At 38.2% G+C, this 23,926-nt stretch overlaps 2 protein-coding genes across 5 annotated transcripts; both read left to right on the plus strand.

Moving 5' to 3' along the window:
• The first annotated feature begins 268 nt into the window (after positions 1–268).
• Positions 269–10,775, plus strand: LOC107598150 (A disintegrin and metalloproteinase with thrombospondin motifs 8-like). The gene is made up of 9 exons (XM_016289425.1): positions 269–277; positions 389–628; positions 1,616–1,748; positions 2,353–2,520; positions 4,498–4,796; positions 5,945–6,131; positions 6,304–6,476; positions 6,953–7,128; positions 8,388–10,775. The coding sequence occupies exons 1-9, from the start codon at positions 269–271 to the stop codon at positions 9,121–9,123; spliced, it is 2,121 nt and encodes a 706-aa protein (XP_016144911.1). The 3' UTR covers positions 9,124–10,775.
• Positions 10,776–11,410: 635 nt separating this feature from the next.
• Positions 11,411–23,696, plus strand: zbtb44 (zinc finger and BTB domain containing 44). Of its 4 annotated transcripts, none has more exons than XM_016288832.1 (6): positions 11,411–11,691; positions 14,127–15,244; positions 16,239–16,323; positions 18,759–18,910; positions 19,941–20,241; positions 22,885–23,696. In XM_016288832.1, the coding sequence occupies exons 2-6, from the start codon at positions 14,158–14,160 to the stop codon at positions 23,225–23,227; spliced, it is 1,968 nt and encodes a 655-aa protein (XP_016144318.1). In that variant the 5' UTR covers positions 11,411–11,691; positions 14,127–14,157; the 3' UTR covers positions 23,228–23,696. The 4 variants fall into 4 exon arrangements, with proteins under 4 accessions (XP_016144318.1, XP_016144328.1, XP_016144334.1 ...); XM_016288842.1 differs by having other exon boundaries at positions 14,131–15,244; XM_016288848.1 differs by having other exon boundaries at positions 19,941–20,024; positions 22,885–22,994.
• Positions 23,697–23,926: the final 230 nt, after the last annotated feature.

The raw sequence follows: 23,926 nt of genomic DNA on the forward strand, positions 1-23,926 counted from the left end.
GAGAGTTTGGCTAGACTGCAGTGTGCTTACCCCTCTGATTTTTCAATCATGCTGCAGGTCGAGCCCCCCCCCCCCCCCCCCCCCTTGTAGTGTACAGAACTGAACAGCTGTTTTTGCTGATCCTATTATGATATTTGTGACAGCTGCATTATTTTAATGCATATATTTAACATGGAACCTAAAATATTGTCAAGTCATAATCTCCCAGTGTAAGAAACTGAAAACAGTCAATCAGACAGTCATCTAGTTTTAATACCAAAAATACATCATGTTTTTGGTACTGTATATCTAGGGTTGTATATTTAGTATCTTTGAGATTTGTTTACGCAGTGTAGCCGCAGACCATTTTTGTTTGATTACAACATTTCTATTCTCTTTCTTTCTATAGCACTACCTCCTGACAGTGATGTCCATGGCAGCACAGATCTATGTGCATCCTAGCCTGAAAAATGCTGTTAGTCTGGTGGTAGTGAAGATGGTGATTGTGGAGGATGAGGAGGTGGGACCTGAGCTTTCAAGCAACGGTGGTGTTGCCCTGCGCAACTTCTGCAGGTGGCAACAACTTTTCAACCCAGGCAGTCAGAGGCATCCTGAACACTATGACACTGCCATCCTGTTTACTAGAGGGGTGAGAAACACAAAACAGAGACTTTTTAGAACAAAGGAATCCAATTTAAATGAAAAAAATCAACATTAACTGACATGCTGTAGAAAGAAATTAATGTAAGTAACCCGTGTTCAAACGATCAAATGTGTTTTGGGCTTAAAATTATGGCACAACTGGACATTTATTAGCAGATTTACTTTTAATACTAGAAATATGTAGGTCATTTAATTAATTTTTCCATCAGGAAAGATGGCGACTATTTCTCCCCAACATTTCCAGTCCACACACATTTTACAGCTGTACCGGTAATTACCTTCAGCTTTTGATTAACTCACTTGGCTACCACTTTTCCAAAACAAGACATAATTTCATTGAGTCAATGACAGGGTCATGATCACAATGCTCTGCAGGGAACCCCCTGTCCAATCTTGGAGACAGCAAGCACGAGATTGTAGCTCTGCCAAAAACCAGAGGGTTAGCACAGGATAAAATAGATGTAGGAGAAACAAAAATTTGGCTGGACATCCAGTCGAGAGCAACACAACAGAACGAAGAGAGATCTCAGTCCTGCTGTGGCTAGATGGAGAAACATATGGTTTTTATTTAGCGGAGGAGGTCTGGGTGTCTCTGGTCGTCTCACATGGCTTCCACTGAGACATCTTCCCCAGTCAAGGTTATCCCTGTCTGGACAGGGAAGTGCTGGGCAGGCCCTTTGGTCTACATGTGCTGTGTGGTCCAGCTATCTCACAGTTAATTTTCCCCCTCTTGCTTTTTTTCTAGTACGCAGTCTGCCGTGTATTTGCTTCATTTTACGATGGAAACACTGACAAATATGTTTTGCTGGCAAGAGCCTGCTTGGGGAAAATAGGGCTGTCTGGAACTAATGGAGCGATGTCTGGATATCAGTGTCTCAGATGTGTCCCCCTCTCCTCTACTCTCACTTCTCTTTTTTTGTCTCACATCTCTCTGTCTCATTTGCCCACTTGTCTCTCTCTTTTTTGACCTCAGGATATTTGCGGATATAAGGATTGTGACACTCTGGGTGTAGCTGATATTGGCACTATGTGTGACCCCAAAAGAAGCTGCTCAGTCATAGAGGACAACGGCCTTCAGGCAGCTTTCACTGTGTCACATGAACTCGGTATGTTCACACACATGACCAGACTCCATGTCTGTAGTTTGACATCTCAGCCTTACCGACTGTCTGGACAAGAGCATGTGTTCCAGACTGAGTCATTAATTAATGTAAGCCAGCTGTTTTCAGCAGCTAAAATATACTGGGAACTTTGTGTTACCATTAGGCACGTTGATGGATCACAAATTCTAATCGAATCCATCCATCACATGATATGTCGACTAAATTCAATTTAATCACAATTAATTTCATATCAATATTTAATTGTAAAATTATGAATCACATGTCAATATTTGATGAGAAAAAAGAAGATAAGTCAAAGACCAGTAAATAATCGAATAGACTTACGTAGGCTGTGTGAGGTACAGTTCTTGTACAGTTCTTCTCCATTGAATAAGCACCAAGTTGCAGTAGTAGCTGCAGTGTTGTTGTCTGTTTGATTGGAAATGACACCCTCTAGAAAGGTAAAAAGCACAATGAGCACCAGTGATAAACATCAATGAAAGATATATAGAGCTCAGTCAGCTCATATGGAGGAGCACAGCAATGTGGAAAAATTATTACACTGTACAGGTTCAGTACATCTTTCTATTTTCCTCTCTTCTTTCAGGCCATGTACTCAGCATGCCACATGATGATTCTAAAATCTGTGAGAAGTTGTTTGGGCATCTCAATGGGCATCATATGATGGCTCCTTTCTTCGTTCACCTCAACAAAACTCTTCCCTGGTCCCCATGTAGTGCACTCTACATCACAGAGTTCTTCGACAATGGCCACGGTATGATCCTTCTCTGTCTGTCAGGATGTTATTTTAATCCTTTCCCTTTTTGAAAAGTTACAGTATTTGATTTGCTCCTGTCTTTCTGAGTGTATTTTTTATTAACAGCTGGTTTTCTATCGGTTAACATTAGGTTTTCAGTTTTTGTTTGGTTTTGGCCTTAGAGCATAATGGCGCATATTTCCTAGAGACTCAGAGAAAAAAAATGTCATAACATTCAGTTTTGAGACATTTTGCTAGAATTGTATATCTGTCATTCAAAAGTTAATGGAAACATGGCACAGAGAATCTGCTGTATAATTTTGATCTTAATGTGGGGTGAAAAATCTAGATGCCTGTGTTTTATGAATTTACTTTCTTTCAGTGTTTTGCACGTTTCTTGTTTAAATGCCACTTCTGTCTTAACTTACTCCCTAACCACTAATAATGGGCTGGTGGGACCACACTCTGTAATTTTGCTGAGAGTGTTAAAACTAACAGTCTTTGCAGAGTAAGCTCACTCTCACTCTATCTACTCATGTACAGTATGAATATATACACTACCGTTCAGAAGTTTGGGATCAGTAAGATCCTTCATTTTTGATGTCTCCTGTACTCACCAAGGCTGCATTTATTTAATCAAAATAGAGTGAAAACAGTAACATTGTGAAATATTATTACAGTTTAAAATAACTTTTCTATTTCAATATATTTAAAAATGTAATTTATTCTTGTCTGGTCTGAATGTTCAGCACCCATTACTGTAGTCTTCACCATGACACTCTTTCAGATCAATTTTTCTGGATTGAATAGAAAGTTAAAAAAGAACAGCATTTATTTGAAATAGAAATCTTTCCGTCGAGACTGTCCGTTAGGGATGCCTAATATTAACTATGATTCAAATACAACAGGACAATTCACAATAAAGATGAACTCAGATAAGAAAAAGTGACAGCTCAGGAAATATGGTAGACATATTTTCTCCAGTTGTTGATTTATTTCCGTCGATATCTCAGTCTACACACACTCGTTCCCGCTCTTCCACTGACTCACCTTCAGTGACTCACACATTCCAGGTTTAACAACTGTTTTCCCTCACAGAGACAGTACGTGTAGCCAAGCACATGCCGTCTTTACTGGTTGCACTGTTGCTACAGGTACTGTAGACTATGAACTGATATGGCTTCGAGGCTGTTATTTTCTATTGTTGTTATGCCTGTATCCGTTTCACCAAAAGCCTTTCATTACTAAGCTTTCATAACATTCATTTAGGTGTGTAAAGCTGTATTGAAACCTTTCCAAATTCTTAATACTTAAGATGTTAAGGTGTCCTCAATACTTTAAGCCTAATTAGATTTCACAGTGTCAATCTCAGAAAAACACAAAGGGAGTCAAGAAGTCTGCGTAATTGTTTCAAAGCATTATACTGTCTCCATATCTTTATCCATATGGATAAGACTATGTTTAGGAAGAACATTTCTTACAGTTAAATTATACTTTCTTTTGTTACAGATTCAATTTTTTTTTGTTTTAGAGCGAGCTAACTGAGGCTGCACAATAATAGGTTACATAATGGATATCTCCAGATGGGAGACTATTATGTCTTACGCACATTGGGATGAGAGGAGGTACAGTGAGATTTCTCAGCAATGAAAATAGTACCCTCAAGCTAACGTGCACACCTGTTTTTGACTTGCTGTATGTAAGAGATTGTTTAAGCTGAAGTAAACACTCGGTCAATGGCAACAGGCTTAAGGAAAACACTGCAAACCACCTTATAAGCATAATATCATTTACGTTTATATACATGAATTTGGGAGAAGCTTTTATCCAAAGCAACTTATCTTGTATTAAAGGTACAAATTTTTTCAGTAACTGCTTTCCCTGGGAATCGAACCTGCGAACTAGGGGTTGCACTGTTTAAGCTACAGGAAGACAATCTTCAAGTTGAATTTGAAGCAAATAAGCTAAATAAAACCGTGCATGTGCATTCCTCAGGTGACTGTTTGCTGGATCCACCTGAGAAGAGCATCCCTTTACCTACCGAGCTCCCCGGCCGTATGTTTGGTCTGGACCGGCAGTGCCAGCAAGCTTTCGGGGACGAATATACCCACTGTCCCAATGCCCCTGAAGATCAGGCGTGTGCACAGCTGTGGTGTCGAGAGGAAGGAAAGATACAGTGCACGACCAGGAATGGAAGCCTTCCCTGGGCTGACGGTACTCCATGCGGGGAGGACAGGAGATGTCGTGAGGGTTCATGCATGTCGAGTGCACTGGAGGAGGCGGGAGAAGAGAAGGTATGCATGCCCAGGAGGATGTGTGTATGTGCGTCATCCGGTTTTATCACACTTTTACCTGTCAGCACATATGCATCTAAAACACCCATGTACAGATTTACAGGCGCCACTATTAACAAACATCTGACACTGCAGGTGACGCTTGCGTATGGCCTCTTGTGCATCAACCTACTCTTCCTTTTAAAAATTGTAAACATTTATGCATACTGTCTCAATGATCTCTTCTGTCTCTCTCAGATTATTCAAAACTTTTACGTATTTCCCTTCCTTTGACATTAAAGATGACCAAGATTCACCATAGTGTTTACATGTTTGAAGAAGTCTTAGAGTGTTTAGAGCCAGACTGTTCTTTTTTTTTTACCCTTCAGAAAAAACTCATTCCTCCTCTTGGATTCCAACCAGCTGAGCAGCTTAAAATAATCAATCTACTTTAAATTCAGCTTCTAAATGCCAGAGAGAGAGAGAGAGAGAGAGAGAAAATAAGTTTATATAGAGGGAACCTTTAAAAAGCTCAATTATTTTTGAGCCTTCCATTAAAGATGCATTTGCAATGTATTCAGCAAAGCCTCTTAAAAAGTGTGATTATATTGGGTGTAGTGTGTTGAAAAAAAAAACAAGCTTGTGATCCCAGACGGCCTGGCTGTAAGAAAGCATCCCTCAGCCAACTCATAAAAAACCCTGACAGAAATGCAGTGTGGTATGCTCACATTCCGTCAGCACTACGCTTACTGGAAGTGATGCTTAGGAGCACTTTGCATAGCAAAAGTGACAGTAAAGACATTTATAATGTTACAAAAGATTTCTATTTCAAATAAATGCTATTCTTTTGAATCTTTCCACACAGTTTCCACAAAATGTAAGCTGTTTTCAACAATGATAATAATAAGAAATGTTTCATGATCGGCAAATCAGCATATTGGAATGATTTCTGAAGATCATGTCAAACTAAAGACTGGATTAATGGCTGCTAATAAATTCTGCTTTACCATCACAAGAATAAATTACATTTTCAAGTGTATTGAAAGATAAGTTATTCTAAATTGTAGTAATATTTAGTAATGTTACTGTATTGTTACTTAATTTTTTTTATACAAAGTGCTATATATTACAGTGAAATGTATATCTAACTGCCTCTATTTGTGTTCTAGGTGCCAGTCAATGGTGGCTGGGGAGAGTGGGGCCCTTGGGGGCCGTGTTCACGGACGTGTGGTGGGGGTGTGGAGTTTTCTCACCGCGAGTGCACTGCTCCAGTGCCACAGAACGGGGGCTCGTACTGTGTGGGACAGAGGGTCAAATACCAGTCCTGCAATACTCAGATATGCCCAGAGGACCATGGTAACATTTTATAAATAAACCACCATACACACACTGGGTGGCACAGGTCACATTATTGAGGGCTAGAGAATGAGTGAGGGGAGTGAATGAGGTCAAGAGATCGAAAGACTATGCATTTGTTATAATCACATTATTCTTAGTGGTGCACCAGTGACCATTTTTTAATCCACAGGAAAAAGCTTCAGAGAGGAGCAGTGTGAAAAGTATAACACTGACCGTTATTTGGACATTCAAGGAAACATGAAGCAGTGGATCCCCAAATATTCCGGTGTCTCTCCACGAGACCGCTGCAAACTCGTCTGCCGAGCCAAAGGGAGCAATGAATTCAAAGTTTTTGAAGCTAAGGTGCACATCCGTTGAAAATGTTTTCTAATCTGATCAGCAATAATGACAACATGTGAAATAAATTTTAGTCTCTTCTGTGTATGTGCCTGCTCTAAAGCTTTACTAAGACGTCAGATGATCTCTTTCTTAGACTTTCCTCTTGCCACAGGCCCATTGATATCTTTACACTCCCACTAAACTCTCATGCATGAAATATTTTCCCTGTTGTAAAATGTGAAACCTGAGGACCCTAACCCTACAGTCCAGCTACTTGCTTAAGCTCTTGAGTGCACCTCTGTAACTGATATTTCAGATACAGTTGAAATGTACTTGGTTTTGCGTCATCCGCCCAGAGTTTTTGCTATTCCGCTTTATGTGGAATAGCCATTATGTTAGAACAGAATACACTGGAGCACTTAGGCTGCCACTGCAATAAAAGTGTTTTGTTTATGGTTTTCTGTCTATTCTAATGCTGATGTTTCATATGTGCTGTGCAGGTCGTGGATGGCACCACCTGTGGGCCAGACACCACATCTATCTGTGTTCAGGGCCAGTGCATCAAAGCTGGTTGTGACCAGGTGATGGGCTCCAATGAAAAGCTGGATAAGTGCGGTATCTGCGGAGGTGACGGTACAAACTGTAGGAAAATAAGCAGCTCATTAAACAAAGCTACGTAAGTATAGATTGTATATGTAAGCATTACTAATGCCATTTAAAATGATGGAACAAAGGTGTGAGCTACTGATATAACTGAATCTATCCATAACAATATTATAATGTACAGTATGAAAAATGGATATTCAATGGAGATTACCAGTGGAACAGTGTTATTAAATTATTCTGTTTTTATAGATTGTCTTTAAGTGAGCTAAGGTAGTCTAAATGTAAAAAAGGGTCAATGATCATGTACAAATGAAGTATCCAATATAATATTGATAAATTCAAAAATTCCGAGCTCCAGAAGGGGGTTTTCACAATGATACCATAGAAGAACCATTGTTCTGTGAACCGTTTTTAAAAGAAAGTTTTTTGTCTTAAGGTGTGGTCACAGTAGTAAAATTGCAACGAAATTTTGCAAACAAAAAAAGTCCATTGTCTATAGAGGGTTATGCCCGCTGAGTGGCTGCATTAGTGTTTAGCTTGAATGCAGTGAAAACAAAATGTAGTTTCTACAGAATATATTGAAACAACCAAAATATTCATTTGGGTTCTCGTCACTTTTGACATAATGTCATTTCTGCCTTTAACAAGTTTTAGGGCTGGGTGATATGACGATACATAACAATGATCATCCATATTTGGATCTAGCTATATTGCATTTATAGTGTTGTCTAACAGATCAAGTATGCTACAGTATGTACATGGACCACTGGTTCTCTGAGTCCAACTGCCTTTAATTTAATCAGTTAATATTTTTTTACTCCCGTTTTCACAGTTCTACTAGTGCCAGCCAAGTTGCAAGACGTGTTGCCACTCAGTCTGGCTGAGTGGGCATGTTCTGTCATGAAAGTGACATCAATGCATATACCCTATATTGTCACTAACACAGAAATGTATGAAGCACCCTTCACTCACAAGTCACTTTCAAAACAAGCAAGTTTTTATTGGTCAATGCGACTGCGACAAATTCATGTGACCAACTTGAAAATGAGCAAAACCTGCATGGGAAAGTTTTTCATCCTCACATAAAACTTATGATAGAACAGATTACTATTGGAATAGTAACCTATTCAATAAGAAGGTGTACCACATCTTCAGAGTAAAGAACAATGGAAAATTCTGCAATGGAAAGATTCCATGGATGTTAAAGGTATTTCATGGAACCAGAGATGCTAATAAAGAACCTTTCATTTTAAGAGTGTAATGTCACCCGATAACCAATATTGTACCGATATTCATATGATACATTGTTTGCCTATAATATCTCCACAGTATTGGCTACACTGATATTGTTACCATCCCTGCTGGGGCGACTAATATTGACATAAAACAGCGCAGCCATCGAGGCATCGCACACGACGGTAACTACTTGGCGGTAAAGGCAGGAGACGGAACCTACATCCTGAATGGGAATTTCTCAGTGTCTATGGCAGAGCAGGACATCCCAGTGCCTGGTGCCATGCTTCGCTACAGCGGCTCTTCCACCACCTTGGAGCGCCTCCTCAGCTTTCACAGACTTCGGGAGCCCATCACCATCCAGCTGCTGTCCACCGCTGGGGACACCTCACCCCCTAGAATCAAGTATACTTTCTTTTTGCCGAGGGATGTGCCTTTTAGCAAGCCTGGCACAGAGAGCAGGATTTCGCCACATGTCATTTTGCCCTTTGGGGGAGCTGACTGGGTCCTGGGTGAGTGGTCCGAGTGCTCCAAGAGCTGTGGTGCTGGATGGTCCAGGAGAAGCGTGGAGTGTAGAGATGGGGAGGGATCCTTGTCTTACCTCTGCGATGCCGACCTGAGACCGGCAGACATCCGGCCCTGTGGGGATCTGCCCTGTCCCATGTGGCAAATGGGGCCGTGGTCAGCGTGCTCACGGACTTGTGGAGTCAGACAGCGCCACCGCACTGTAATCTGCATGGACTACACGGGCAAGGTTCTAGAGCATGAGAAGTGCAACCCAGATAAGAGGCCAGAGGTAGTTGTTGCGGAATGTTTTTATCAGGACTGCTAAAGCTGACATTGTGTGCAGTAGTAGAGAATGAGGAGGTGGTAGCATCCGTAGTGACTGAGAAAAAGCTTTAGAAACAAGCTAAGAAGCTCTTGGGGATAGAGCATTAGATTGGAGATCACTTGTCAAGCATAACCAGGACATTTGATATGAGTTATTATCTATATCATGGTTTAGTCTAATTCTCTGTCTTTTAACCACAAAGGTAACCTCCCACGGAGATCTACCTCAGTCAATACAAGCTTCATAATATTCACAGTTGTTTAGAGAGGAGTCCGTTGGAAAACATTTGCACAAACCTGCTGAAATGAGTCCAAATTAAGGTACCTAAAGATGGTCACATAAATGATTAAAGTCAGATCATCCACCTTTCTAGAACTGTCCACAATGAACTGCATTTTAGTATCTTTATACATGCTAGACTAATTGATTTCACACATTTATTTTAATTGCCAGCCTTATGTTTTGTAGCATTGAGTCTGTTTCGTATTAATATCTACTCCTTTTAATACTGGTATCACCCTCAAAGGCTTTCAGATTTTTCATATGGCAACACTGGAGGAAGCAGTATTTGGAAGTACAGTCCTTTACTAGTCTCACAATAGCTGTATGTGAACAACATACACAGATAAGAGCTGTTGGAATAGATACAAATATGCTAACTTTACCTTTAAAATGTTGCCTGGCTATGACTGTTGATTTGGATGAATGATTTTAGTTTGTAATGAAGAATCAAAGTGGAATTGCCTTCTCTCATACACTGTTGGTTTTTCTGTACACGAGGCAACAAGCTATCCCAGTTTGAGAGCAACTAAGTGTGCCTTTAATTAATTAATTTCTCTATTGGCATCCACTGGTGCACATTACTTAAAAGGAATCATTTAATATAACCGATACTGGCATATGTGAGTTTACAGGAGAAAGTAATTTATTGCTAAATGTTCATTTAGAAGTGGATAATTACTGTATATTATTGGACACACATGTGCCCTCAAGATAATGGCAATGATTGCTAAGACACAAAAAGAGAAAATACATTTCCTGTGAAGACACATTGAGATGCATCTTTGCAATCTATATTCTGTTAATTTGTCCTTACTCTTCCAAGCTTTAGTTGACACTGTATAAATGCATTTAAAAATCTATCACCCACACACCCATTATAAGAAAGAAGAGAAAAACTAATCTGAATGTTGTTAATAAATAGTATTTTATTTAATAGGACAACTATAGGCAAACAGTTCTAACGCAGCAGTTCTGAGCAGACATGGCTGATATTTCTGAGATTTTCCCTTTAGCCGTACGATCACTGATATTTGTTGCAAGAGCCGTTTCACATATGGCAAAATTACATTTAATTTGATACTTGCAAACCTTCTTTGCCTGTAATGTAATGTAATTGAACAGAACCTGTAAAAAATTAATAAATACGAGAGAAAAGATTTGCATTCCATTTGAGTCAAAAGTATGCAAGTTTTGAAATGGTGCATATTTGAAACTAAAGCATTCTATCCCTTCAGTGAAGGTCTGCACAATGCTATTGTTATAGCTTCCTTTTACAAGCTATTTATTTTTCTACCTTCAACACCTAATGTTTTTTTTTCTCGATGCTGCTGTCTGTCTTATACATGATTGATGTATTAAATCAATTAAATGTGTCTACAATAATAAAATTCTTCTCGATTCATTTGTAAGGCCTCCATGTGAACACATTGTTAACCAATAGCTACATTGTTACCTTGAGTGTACAAATGAATTCATAAAACATTTTATCAATGAACAGCTGTGCATACAGAACAAATGCATGAAAAGTTGTATGTCCAGACTAACAAAATACTGGGAACTAAGATGAAACCTAAGGGTGCCAATTAAAACTCCCGAGAATATGCTAATGTAGTTAAATAAGGAGTCTGTGTTAGAGAGTTCTGTGCATGTCTGCTTCTTCCAGTAGATTTTGTGATGAGGAAGGTAAGTTTCCTACATTCAATCAAATATTTTTTCTTTTTTTTTTTTTACTTTTTTTTTAAGAATACATTAGTAACTACCCTATCACATGTAAAGCTATTTCATAACCTCAAAAATGGCAAAGACAACACTTGACAAAAGAGCTTTCTAAAACCAGTAACCTTTAACTATGCAGTCTGAAACAAAGCTCTTTAATACCTTATAAATGGTCTACAAAAATGAAAACCGTGCTTTTATTTTGTGCTATTGCGTCATCACAGCGCTTTTGAAGTCATCAGTAAAAATGAAAATCAGTCGCACGAGCCCCGTGAAAAGCATTCTGGGATACAATATGTAAACATCAGCCTCAAACCTGTCAGACAAGATCCCAATGCATTTTATACATAATGAAATTTTGAACAGACTTATTTTTTATGATTTTGCTATTTAATACAAACGGGGGCACTCGACTTCGTGATTTATCGGGATGTGACGATGCTGTCAAGAAGCGACAGTACTTCTGTGCAAGTGTCAGAATGCTAGCGGCTAGTTAGCTCGCTGCTGGATCACATTCATGCGCTTATAGTTGTCTTACATTTCAACGGATTCGTCCATTCTTTGTTACCGGTGAGCTCCACAGATATACATCCAACGCAAGTAATGTTTCGTACACTGTGTTAACACTGAGGACACTTTTAGCCGTCGTCAGAGATTAACGAGCTAGCCAATGAATGCAGCAGGTTAGCTGGACGTTGTTTTCGGAGTCTGAAAACCGTAATGCATCTTCATTTTCTTGAGTATATTTTTATGCACGAGATTCTGATAATGTCACATTGTTAATTCGCATTGGGCTTTCATATATTAATCGTGACCTAACTCTCTAGGTTACACATCCAGGCCACATCCAACCTGTCAAAATACGCAGTTTTTGGTGATTCAGAAATTCAAGTGTGCATCAGATGCATCAATCTAAAGCTTCGAATCGGGAGTTGGATATAAACAAGTGAGAATTATACTGGTACGGCTATTACTGGGAATAAATGTTTGCTATTTGATACATAAACAAAAGCAACTCGTGTGGAAAGCCACGCCCCTCTAACTTTCTCTAAGAGAGAATTTGACAGCCATCAATACGATGCCATTGTCACTTCTTGTAACTATTAATGGATGGGTGATGTCTGTAATTAAGTTTTTATTTTATTTTATATTTTTTTGCTATTGGTATGGCATTTATGATACGTTCCCCCTAAACGTCCCTTTCTAAAATATTTGTGGGTAATTCAGGATAAATCTTCAATCGTTATATATTTTGAACCTGTCATCTTCATATTCGTTTTGGAAGCCTTTTAAAGGAATAGTTAACTCAAGAAAAGAAAAAAAAAATCGTATTCACCTTAGTGTTTTTCCAAACCGCTTTCATCTAATAATGATGATGATATGATGAAAAATTGTCAAATTTTCATCCTTCCTAAATTATAACAGTTAGTAGTTGATTTATACTATATTATACTACTATATTTAAATATCCGGGTTGTAATGTATATTTTCTATGTAAGCCCATTTTCATCACATAAAGAAAAATAACTTTTGTAAATCATAATTCTGACAAAAAGTCAAAATGATGACATACTAATTTATAATTAAGACATAAGTCATAGTTATGACATGTTGATAGTTGATATTTTGAATCTGATATTTTTGTCATAATGATGTCGTAAGTTTGCCTTTTATGTCAATTTTGCTTTTTTTGTGGCAGAGATGGGCTTTTATAGCTTTCTTTGTTCACAGTACTTTTTTGCTCATTTTTTAGAATAATGTTGGTGTGGGCTATAAACCTTTAAAACAAACTAATTTAATTTATTTACTGTTAATAAGTTACTAAGTTAACTCTAATATCCTTAAACGATGCATTTTATAAACATTTTCACAAAAAAATGTGCAGTGGCAAAAGGATTTATGGCTTTTTTTATAGCTCTACGCGTTCATTTGTCCCAAAATTGTTGTAAAGTCTCTGTCACTGTGGAATGCATCTTGCTGTTCTAGGAATTTAAAGTATTATCTTTCTAAGAATTAAATGATTGCTTACTTCATCTCCACTGCAGTTGCAAACGTTTAACAGCATGAGTCAATGATCCCTTTCTCTCTAAACCCAGCCGGACTCATTTGGACATCCATATAGTTTAGACATATCTGCCATCCCTCTGTTAGCTTGTCAGCTGGATCCAAGCAATGCAATACCAGTTTTCGGCAGATGTTATTTGAGGGAGTTTATTTGGGCTTGGAAATGTGACAAAATCAGGATTCCTCAGCTCTGAATCATTCTAAGTATGTGCTTGTGCTTTGTGTCATAAGGACCACTGGAACTGAAAAGTGCTGAAGGTGTAAAGCCGCGTCTTCTGTCTGTATAAGTAGCTTTGCTAGATCAGCAGTGAGGAGAAATTTTCCTTGCCAGTGACATAAGTGAGATGGATGAACTATTACTTGGGAGGAAAACATAAAAAATGTACAATTTGAAAAAGTCATTTTTTGCAGGTACTTTTTTATTATTAAATTATTAAATTAAAAATTTTAACGTAGACTATGTGCAAGACATTTGGAGTTCTCATGTTTTTGCAATACTAATGTTTAACAATTAATCGATTGTTAAAGGGATAGTTCACCCAAAAATCATAATTTACTCACCCTCATGTTGTACCAAACCTGCATGACTTTCTTTATTCTACAAAAAATAAAAGAAAATGTTTTGAGAACAACATTCCTCAAAATATCTATTTTATGTTTCACAGAAGAAAGAAAGTCATACAGGTTTAACACTTTATGAAATTATGTCGAGTTAATGTTGACAGAATTTAAATTTTTGCGTGAACTATCCCTTTAATTTGAATGATTATGAATATTCCTGCAAACTTACATACCTACTTCAAATATTCAGTTACAGATTGTGTCATGTTTAGAACTACAACGGAACAAAAAGCTGTTGTAGCTCAATGGTATCCAACCATGTGAACATAACTTGCTTTTATTAGCCATTTTGTTGCACTAAAGTATCTTATTCTTTCCAGGCAGTCCAGACTCCTCTTCCTGCTGTGAAGGATGGGTGTGAAAACCTTCACTCACAACTCCCCCAACCACAGCCAAGAGCTTTTAGATAAGCTCAACACCCTACGCAGTGAGGGCCACTTTTGTGACGTCACCATCCGTGTACAAGGCCAGATGTTCTCGGCCCACAAGGTAGTGCTAGCCTGCTGTAGTGACTTCCTTCGAGCAAAGCTGTCTGGGAAGCCGGCTGAAGAAGACACTGTAATAGTAGGTGAAGATAACAAACATGTGCTGGATCTCCAACACGTGACGGTCGCAGGTTTCGCTCCTCTTCTGGAATATGCGTACACGTCCACCCTGTCCATTAGTACGGAGAATATCATCGACGTACTGGCAGCTGCTAGCTACATGCAGATGTTTGCGGTGGCCAACACTTGCTCTGAGTTCATGAAGTCCAGTATCCTGTGGAACTCTGCATCCTCAGCAGCAGGAGGTCCTGGTAGCACCCAGCCTCCAGTTTTACACAGACCCCAAGAGACCCCTGAAGGTCATGCGAGCTGCACCCTCGCCCCTGTAGATGCCCTCTCGCCGTCTCCGGTCTCATCTGAATGCAGCGTACCGGAGCGGCCCATTCCTGTGTGCCGCGTGTCTAGACGCAAGCGCAAAGGCTTTGCGAGCCCGCAACCAGCATCCTCAACCTCTCCCCAAGTCCCCAACCCTTCTCCCTCCTCTTCCTCCTTCCCAGAGAGTTCAGCGCAGGCTCTGGAACCATCTCTGACCTTCTCCTGGACATACCCCTTTGGTGTGGACCGGCGGTTTGCGGCAGAAAAGTCAAAACTACCTGAAGGCCTCCTGGAACCATCTGGAGCACCGGGTCAGGATTCTAGTGGACGGGCGTTGGTGGAGTATTTGGCCTGCGAGGGCCCACATGGCCTGGGCGTAGGGGGCGCAGCAGGGGTGGAGGAGGAGGAAGAAGAAGATGTGCAAGTGAAGGTGGAAAGACTGAGTGATGAAGAAGTGCATGAAGAAGCTTCGCAACCAGTCAGTGCTCCACATAGTTCTCTGAGTGACCAGCAGACGGTTCCTGGCAATGAACACACCCAAGAAGATCTACTCATCAGCCCTCAGTCCTCATCCATTGGTAAGACTCTTTACTCTACCTAATAGTGATACCCTATTTCAATATTTTGGTTATTTTGTAAAATATCATGTGGTGTGACACTCGAAAAAGTAATGAAATGTATTAATTAATAATTCATGATGTTTGTAAAGAAAAAAAATTAATACTTGTATTTAGCAAGAATGCATTAAATTGATCAAAGTGACAGTAATTAAATTTATAATGTTACAAAATACTGTTAGAAAAATAAATTATTCTTTTTAACTTTCTATTCATCTAATAATCCTGAAAATAGCAGTTACTGTGAATTAATAATAATTGTTATTATTTTAATAACATTAATAATATTTGTGATAAGCTTTGCCATCAAATATGAGATAATAGAAAACCAATATTGTATTATTTCACCATATTAGTTTTACTGTATTTTTGGTCATATTAATGCAGCCTTGGTGAGCAAGAGTCGTCTTTCAAAAACACTCTTACTAGCCCCAAAAATTTCAATAGCAGTGTATATTTCACAACACTTTTTGGAAGTATGATGTGTTTTCATTCATATGAAGAAAAAAGAATAATTCTTGATAGTTGCACATTACATTTAAGTCATTAAATTGAAACCTTCCTGAAAGTTCTTCCAAACCATAAGAAATCAACATGAATACAAAGAGTACATTTATAAGAACTTGGAAAAATGTTTTAGAAATCAAGTTTAGAACACATGTGACATTTCTTTATTGTAAGCACTTTCATATGTCATTGACCCACGTGTTTAGTGAGTCAGTAGATTATCAAAGTCATAATTGCTGTTAACATTTCACTGGATCAACCTTATGTTTACTTAACTTTTAAATGTCATATTTACCTCATATTTATCACACTGTTACTCTCTGATTATTTCATGCACTTATGAGAACGTTTGTCTGAGGCTGTATCTGTTTAAAATAAAAGTAGATGACAAAATATTAAGATTTTACTGGAACAGAGGTTCAGAAACGACCTTCTGCTCTCTCTTCAGGCTCCCTGGATGAGGGGGTGACAGAGGGTCTCCAATCCATGCAGGGCACTCCAAACACTACTGGTCACATGGAGGAGGATGAGAGGTAAGACCCCTTTGGTGTCTGTGTTGTTTTTACAGAGTATCCTTTTACGACGTCTCAATTTTATGATTGAACTAAAGGGCCCCTCTGAGGAAGGGCCATAATATTTTAGTCTTCTCATCATCGTCTTTCCTCATGTATACTTACTTATTAAGCAGAAGAGGCTTCTGTGATATTGTAATGGCTATTCAGATGGGGATTTCTTGCCAAGAGGCCAGAGAAGCTAGTTGGCAGACTTTCTGGAAACTTCTTGGACCTGAATTTGCCTTTTGGAATACTGGAAGAATAGGGAAATGGTATGATGCAAAACAAATGGGATAAAAAAGACACTGCTTTCCTTCTTAGCAGTGAAGTCTGCTTTTATATGACAACTTGATATACCTGACTAAATGTGTTATATGTTAGCCTTAAACCTTTGTGGGCTGATCTCTGTGGATACTCAATAGGCTATTTGACGACTAGTGTGACACATTCCCACCCAAATTTACATTTATTCATTTAAAGTGGTCATGAAATAGAAAATCAAAATATCCTATATATTTACACATATAAGGGGTTACAATAAAACAATACTAATAAAAAAGTACTGCATGTTTCATCCCAGTCGTGACATGGTTTTTCTCTAAATGTCGTAACACACTAAACAAGGAAGTCTGCCGAGCAGTCATGAGAGCAATACTGTTGTCTATAGGACTGTCTTCAAAAACTCTGCCCTTCTTTCTTTTTTGGACCACAAAAATAATAATTAAAAAAAATGTCCTATTTGTGCTTTTCCATATACTGAAAGTATATGGCAATCAACATCAAGCTTTTAAAAAAGAAAGTATCACAGAGTGGTCACATGCGACACATGATGTATATACCATGTTTTCTGCGGGTATATGATAGGGTTTGGTAAGAAACAGACTGAAATTAAACATTATTTAAGAAATATCCTGACTTTGCGTCTGTGATAACTCGCAACAACAAGTTATTCAACTCGGTTATTCAAGTTATTCAACTACACAGATACTTTTTGAGGGGGTTTCTAGACGTTGTTTTTCCGTGTCCCATTTTTTTATTTCTTACATAATGTTAAAGGAGTCATATGATGCGATTTCAAGTTTTCCTTTCTCTTTGGAGTGTTACAAGCTGTTCGTGAATAGATAAGATCCCTAAATTTGCAAAGACTAAAGTCTCAAACCCAAAGAGATATTCTTTATAAAAGTTAAGACTGGTCCACGCCCTCCTAAAACGCCTCTTTCAAACACACCCCCACATGTCTACATCACTATGTGGGAAGAGTTGCATAACGCCACCCAAATGTTCACGCAAAGAAAGAAGACGTAACTTTATTGTTGCTGCCACCGGCGCCGTCATGTTGTGAAGATGCTGTGTTTCGTTGCGAAAGCAAAACTACTTTGTTTGGCCTTCCAAAAGAGGACACGACTAGAAATCAGTGGTTAAGTTGTATTTACAACACTGTTCCAGATCAGTTCAACCAAAATATTCAGATGTGTGCAGTGCATTTTACAGAGGACTGTTTCCTGATCCTGGTAGAGTAGACTACAATGCCGGCTGTTCTGACTCACAGACTGTAAGTACGTTTTTATATTTAAAGAATTTGCCACTGACGATTCAAACGCGAGTTTTGAGCAGTGTAGAGTAGCACTTGTTGTTTGTCATTTCTCCGATCACAAATGCAGACATGGTTTTATGTTTACGCGGCGTGATGCAACGTGTAAAAAGACAGTAAAAGTCATTATAATCCGTAATTATGTCCCCACTGGATGCTACAAATGCCTCGTTTATAATGGGTTTTATTGGTTTTGTCTCGTCGCGCCGGGACACAGCATCACGGTATGGTAAGGGGCGTAACATTTCCGTCACACGCTTGAGGTATTCAGCCAATCACAACGCACTGGATAGGAGGCCAATCAGAGCACACCTCGCTTTTCAGAACGATGAGCTTTGTACAAATAGAGGAAAAAACAATAATGTACAGTATGTGGAAAATAATGTTTTTTGAACCTTAAACCGCATAAACACATTTCATTACACCAAATACACAAAATAATGTTCTTTTAAGCAACATCATATGACCCCTTTAAACTTAAGTTTGTTTCTAACCAAACCGTATCGTATACCCACAGAACACTTGGAATATTCGGCACATGTCTCATGTGACCACTCTGTGATACTTCTGTCTTTTTTAAAAGCTTGATGTTGATCACCATATACTGACATTAGATGGAAAAGCATGCGCAGGACTTTTTTTTTTTTATCTCCTTTTGTGGTCTGAAAAAGAAAGAAGGGCATACGCATTAGAACAACACAAGGGTGAGTAATTGATTCATTAATTTTCATTTTTGAGTAAACTATCCCTTTAATGACTACTAAAACTCTGTGTGCAGTTGGCTCATCTAATGTAGTCTCTTATCCTGTCACTCTTTCTCCAGGCTGGAGAATGTCCAGTACCCATACCACCTGTACATTAGCCCTTCCACTCGCCCAGGACTCAACAGTCCTGAACGGCCTTTCCAGTGCCCTACATGTGGCGTCCGCTTCACTCGAATACAGAATCTCAAGCAGCACATGCTCATCCACTCTGGTGAGAGAACCTCTGCTATTACTGGACTTGACATTGACAGGGGCAATGCATGTGAAAAGAAAGATAACTTTTTTACGTTTTGCTTTTTTAAAGGGGACTCTTAGGTCTGGGTAATAAACAATATCATATTGAGTCTGCAATAAAATAGATTTTTATAATGATAAGCTCTGGACATTTTAAGCCTATGGATTAATCTAACAGTCTGTCACACTGCAGAAATAAACAACAGCAAATCAGTGCATGCACTGATATCACAGATTTTATCATCTGCCATCGTAGATCATCAGTATCATACATACAACCAAGGTATTTTTTAATCTATGTTTCAATTAATGGTGAATGAATATCGTGATAAATATTGATGTCGTATGAAAGAATAGTTTTGGCCATATCGTCCAGCCTTACTGAAGAGTAAAAACACTACATGACCTAATAAAATTATAGTGACTATAATATAGTGTTTGCAGTCCTTTGTGGATAACGTCTGTCTATGAGCATTTTGCTAATACTTCAGCTACTTAAACTTTATTGTTGAGTCAAAATGTTTTAGGATAGCTGACTTGAGCTTTCACACTAGAACATGGGAAAGCTTAATATCGGGCCCTGTATTACATAAACGTCTTGTTTGGAGAAGAAGACAACATGATTCACCCTAATCTCTTTGTTAGTTCATACAGAGATGGCGTTTTGTTTGCTGTTGAATGTCCAAACAGAACTCCTCATTACAGCGATTAGAAATGGACTGGTGAAAGCGATTGTATGCAATTGGTTTAGATGTGCGTTAAATGAACAACATACCTAACTTGACATACATTGCTAGATTGAACCTTCACAATAAACATTATTTGCATGAGCAGAATGATGTGTTTGGTTATTTTGTTATTTCTCAGCAGCAGGTGTAGCTCAGTTAGCACACAGCCTACTAAAACAAAGACACATTCTTGTGTCTCATTCAACTTCAGTATTTGATAATTATGTCCTGTTTTCTGATATAGGAGACTATAATTTTTTGTACATCTTTCTTCTATAGGTATTAAGCCATTCCAGTGTGACCGCTGCGGGAAAAAGTTTACGCGGGCTTACTCTCTGAAGATGCACCGGCTGAAGCACGAAGGTAAACGCTGTTTCCGGTGCCAGATCTGTAGCGCCACTTTCACTTCCTTCGGTGAATATAAGCATCACATGAGGGTGTCTCGCCACATCATCCGCAAGCCTCGGATTTACGAGTGCAAAACGTGCGGCGCCATGTTTACCAACTCCGGCAATTTAATCGTACACCTGAGGAGTCTCAACCATGAGGCGTCAGAACTAGCAAACTACTTCCAGACCAGGTGAGGAAGAGCTGAACATTCTAAGAAAATATAGTACAAATTTAGTTTTGTACGGTCGGCCATTCATCCCATGTTGAGGTAGCAGATGCGTTTTTTTGAATTGGGGGTAGAAATTATTTAACTGTATTGAAGAATGTGTATTAGGTAAAATTATAACACTTCACAATAAGGTTAAATTCGTTAACAATAGTTTACGCATTAGGTGTCATGACCTATCAATGAACAGTACTTTTACAGCACTGTTAATAATGATTAATGTTTAACTTACAAATAAATAATGCTCACCAAGTCTAAATTAATTTGATCAAAAACACAGTAAAATAGTAATATTGTGAAACATTATTACAATTTAAAAGAACTGTTTTCTATTTTAACATATTTGAAAATGAATCTATTCCTGTGATGGCGAAGCTGAATTTTCAGCAGCCATTACGTCAGTCTTCAGTGTCACATGATCCTTTAGAAATCATTTTTATTCTGATTTGGTGCTCAGGTAACATTTCTTATTGTCAAAATTGAAAAAACAAGTTGTGCTGCTTAATATTTTTGTGGAAACTGTGATGCATTTTTCCCCAGTATTCTTTGATGAATAGAACGTTCAATTTATTAGTCATAAGACATTTTAACAACTTAAAAGTCTTTCATGTCACTTTTATGCATGCTTGCTGCATACACATATTAATTCTTTGGCAAAATCTTACTGACCGCAAACTTTTGAACAGTAGTGTACATTTTTTACATTTCAATTAATATAAAGTAATTAATGTAATATGAACATACATTAATTACCAATGAACAATAGTTTATAATTATTATAAATAATTTATAAATTAACATTAACCTAGATTAATCAGTTCTGGAATGATTGTTAGTTCATGATACCTAATGCATAAACTAATGTCAACCGATTGAACCTTTTTGCAGAGTATTCCTGGTAAAACATTGTGTATTTTCAAAGAGAGATGTAGGTGATAGGTTTTTCTCGTTGAGATGTGATTGGCAAAATGCATCCATCAGATGAAATGTCTTTCCTGCTTAGTTTTAACAGGTTTAACGCAATCCAGGGTAACACCCAGTTGCATTGTACTGCATTTGGCAGAACGTTACTCGATGAATAGAGCTTTCAGGAAATCACTGAAATCTCCTCTATTGACTGTCTCGATTAGTATTATGAAAAGTACAATGTTTATTTGTTTCTGACTAGCTTTAACACATGGGCATACACACCCTTCAGATTTCCTTTTATTCTATTCTTAAACTGGCACGTGTATCCTCCTAAATGTGTTCTCCAGAGAAAACCACCTAAGCGACTTTCATTTGAAAACAAGCATTTTCTAAATGGAATAATCATGGCTTTGATTCCATTTTGGAAGTAGCGAGAGTTGGACTGTGTATTAGGAAAAGAGGCACTGAGATGTAAACATTTGGAGCGAGCAGGGAAATCAATCCTACGTCAGCTAATTACTGCTGAATAGGTTTTTAAAATGAAGTTCTCAAAAAAGCTCAGTGGAATCATTGTCTGTATTTCAGAGGAGACTCTTCTGAGGTAACCTTCATGAAGGTAACCCTTCATTAAAGCAGAGGGAAGGGAGTCAGGTGCTTTTATGCATTGAGTTCCTGCTACACGTAGACTCCCTTACTTCATCCAACCGTTTATTTGATTTAAGCCCTCTCTCTTAGGATCTGTGTTCTATTCATCTTTGTCAGGCACAAATAAACAGTGTCTATGCAACTTACAGTGCTGAGGCAATAGTTTGACTCTGGCATGTGCTTATTAAGAGAGGGAGTAGTCGTGTAGTGTATCCCGATAAAGTTTTATGTGTTGTGATTGCAAGAAACAGCCAACATTACGGCCATAGTTTTCAAAGTGCTTTACTTTCAGGGAGTTAATTTCTAAGTAAAATTTTAAGAGGTGCAAAAATGCACAAATTGGAAAGTGCTAACTGGGTTAATTAGATCTCACATTTTTTTTAAATATATTTTTAATTATTGTTTGTAATAAAAAATGAATGCCTGTCAAAGTTTTGCTTTGTGCAAGAGTGCAACGACTTGCTGTGAAAAAAATAGGAAATTATGTCATTAGTATCTAAGTCCTATTCATGGATTAAACCATCAGTGTTTGAACTGTGATTGCTTGCTATATCACTTTTTCTGCCAAGCCACAATCCTCAATCTAGTTTTTAATTTTGACTTTCGTTTAGATAGCTGCAGTGTTTTGCCAGAGGACATTTTGCCAAAATGTATTGTTAGACTTGAACATGCTTGGACTGGCTGTCCGTAAAAAAAAAAAAATCTAAAGAATCTTAGACTCATATACCAAGCTTGAAACACAATCTTGGATGAATCATAAAAACTAATTTTTTGACAGATAACTTTGTTTTGATCTTGCGTCTGAGTGGTTTGACATCCTCAGATTGTGGCTTCAGGAGACTGAAAGCAATAACTTTTATTTCAACCTACTTTTGTGTTTTAGTCCCATTAAGTATTTTTCATGAAAATGTTTGAGCTTATAGTGCTTAGAAACCAATGAAGGTACTATGATTCTAAAAGACTGTTGTAAAGATCATTAAACTTGTCGGTTTTACCTTAAGTTGAGTTTATGCCTTTCTGAACATTGGCCCTTCTTTCCCTTTTTTGCCCTAGTGAGTTCATCCTCCCAGACTACCTGAGTCACATGCAAGAGGAAGAGGGGCTGGGACACTTTGAGATGAGTGAGCAGACCTTTGAAGCTTCTTCCTCCTCTTCCTCGGTCCAAACACCAGTTATCTCTCAAGTTTCCTCTACCATGAACTATGACAACCACACTTCTGCACCTCCTTCCCAAACCCCAAACCCCAGGTCAAGGAAGGGAGGGGAGGCCGCACAAGGGGACCACCCGAAGTCCACCGCTGCTGTTACCTCTCTGCAAGACCCAGAGGAAGACGAGGGAGAGATGGAGAGAGGTGGAAGAAAGAAGAAGAGACTAGTGTCAATTACAATTGAGTAAAAACGTTCCATAAGTGTAAACATGTATAAAAACAGTCAGTGTCCTGTTGCACATTCAATACTTCTGTTGTCGACGGTTTATTATACTCTCAGAAAAAAATGTACCAAAGCTGCCATTGGGGTGGTACCATTGAAAAAGGTACACCTTTGTACCTTATTTATCTGTAAAGAGCGCATATTGGTATCTTAAAAGTATTAGTACCTAAAATGTATATTTTAGTACCTTCTGAAAGGGTACCACCCCAGTGACAACTTTTGTTCTTTTGTTCTGAGAGTGTATGTTTTAACAGCTTATAAACTTGGTGTAACGCCTTTTAATTTGTGTAGGTTACTTTAAATTGTTGTAAAATCACATTTGATATGGATTTACATACAAATCTATCTGAAAGAGTGATCATGGTTCTAAATTTAAAAAAGAAAAAAAAAACATGAAATAAAAAGTGACTTTTTATTAGTAACCCATTAATATCTGTGACTATAATGAATTTGTTCCATGGAAGCACATTTTTTTAAATTTAATTATATTTTTATTCATAATAATATAGAATTTTTTAACCGCTTTGCGGCGGTCTGTCAAAAAGAATCAAATTGTATACCTTTTTTTGCATTATGTCCAGCTATGACTGATTTTTCTTTTTATTATGCGACTTCCTTTTCTCCCATTTCATGTCTGCACCCTAACTATCGCAAACTGCCCCTT

This window comes from Sinocyclocheilus grahami, unplaced genomic scaffold (assembly GCF_001515645.1).
Source record: "Sinocyclocheilus grahami isolate Dianchi unplaced genomic scaffold, SAMN03320097.WGS_v1.1 scaffold12.1, whole genome shotgun sequence".
Lineage (NCBI taxonomy): Eukaryota > Metazoa > Chordata > Actinopteri > Cypriniformes > Cyprinidae > Sinocyclocheilus > Sinocyclocheilus grahami.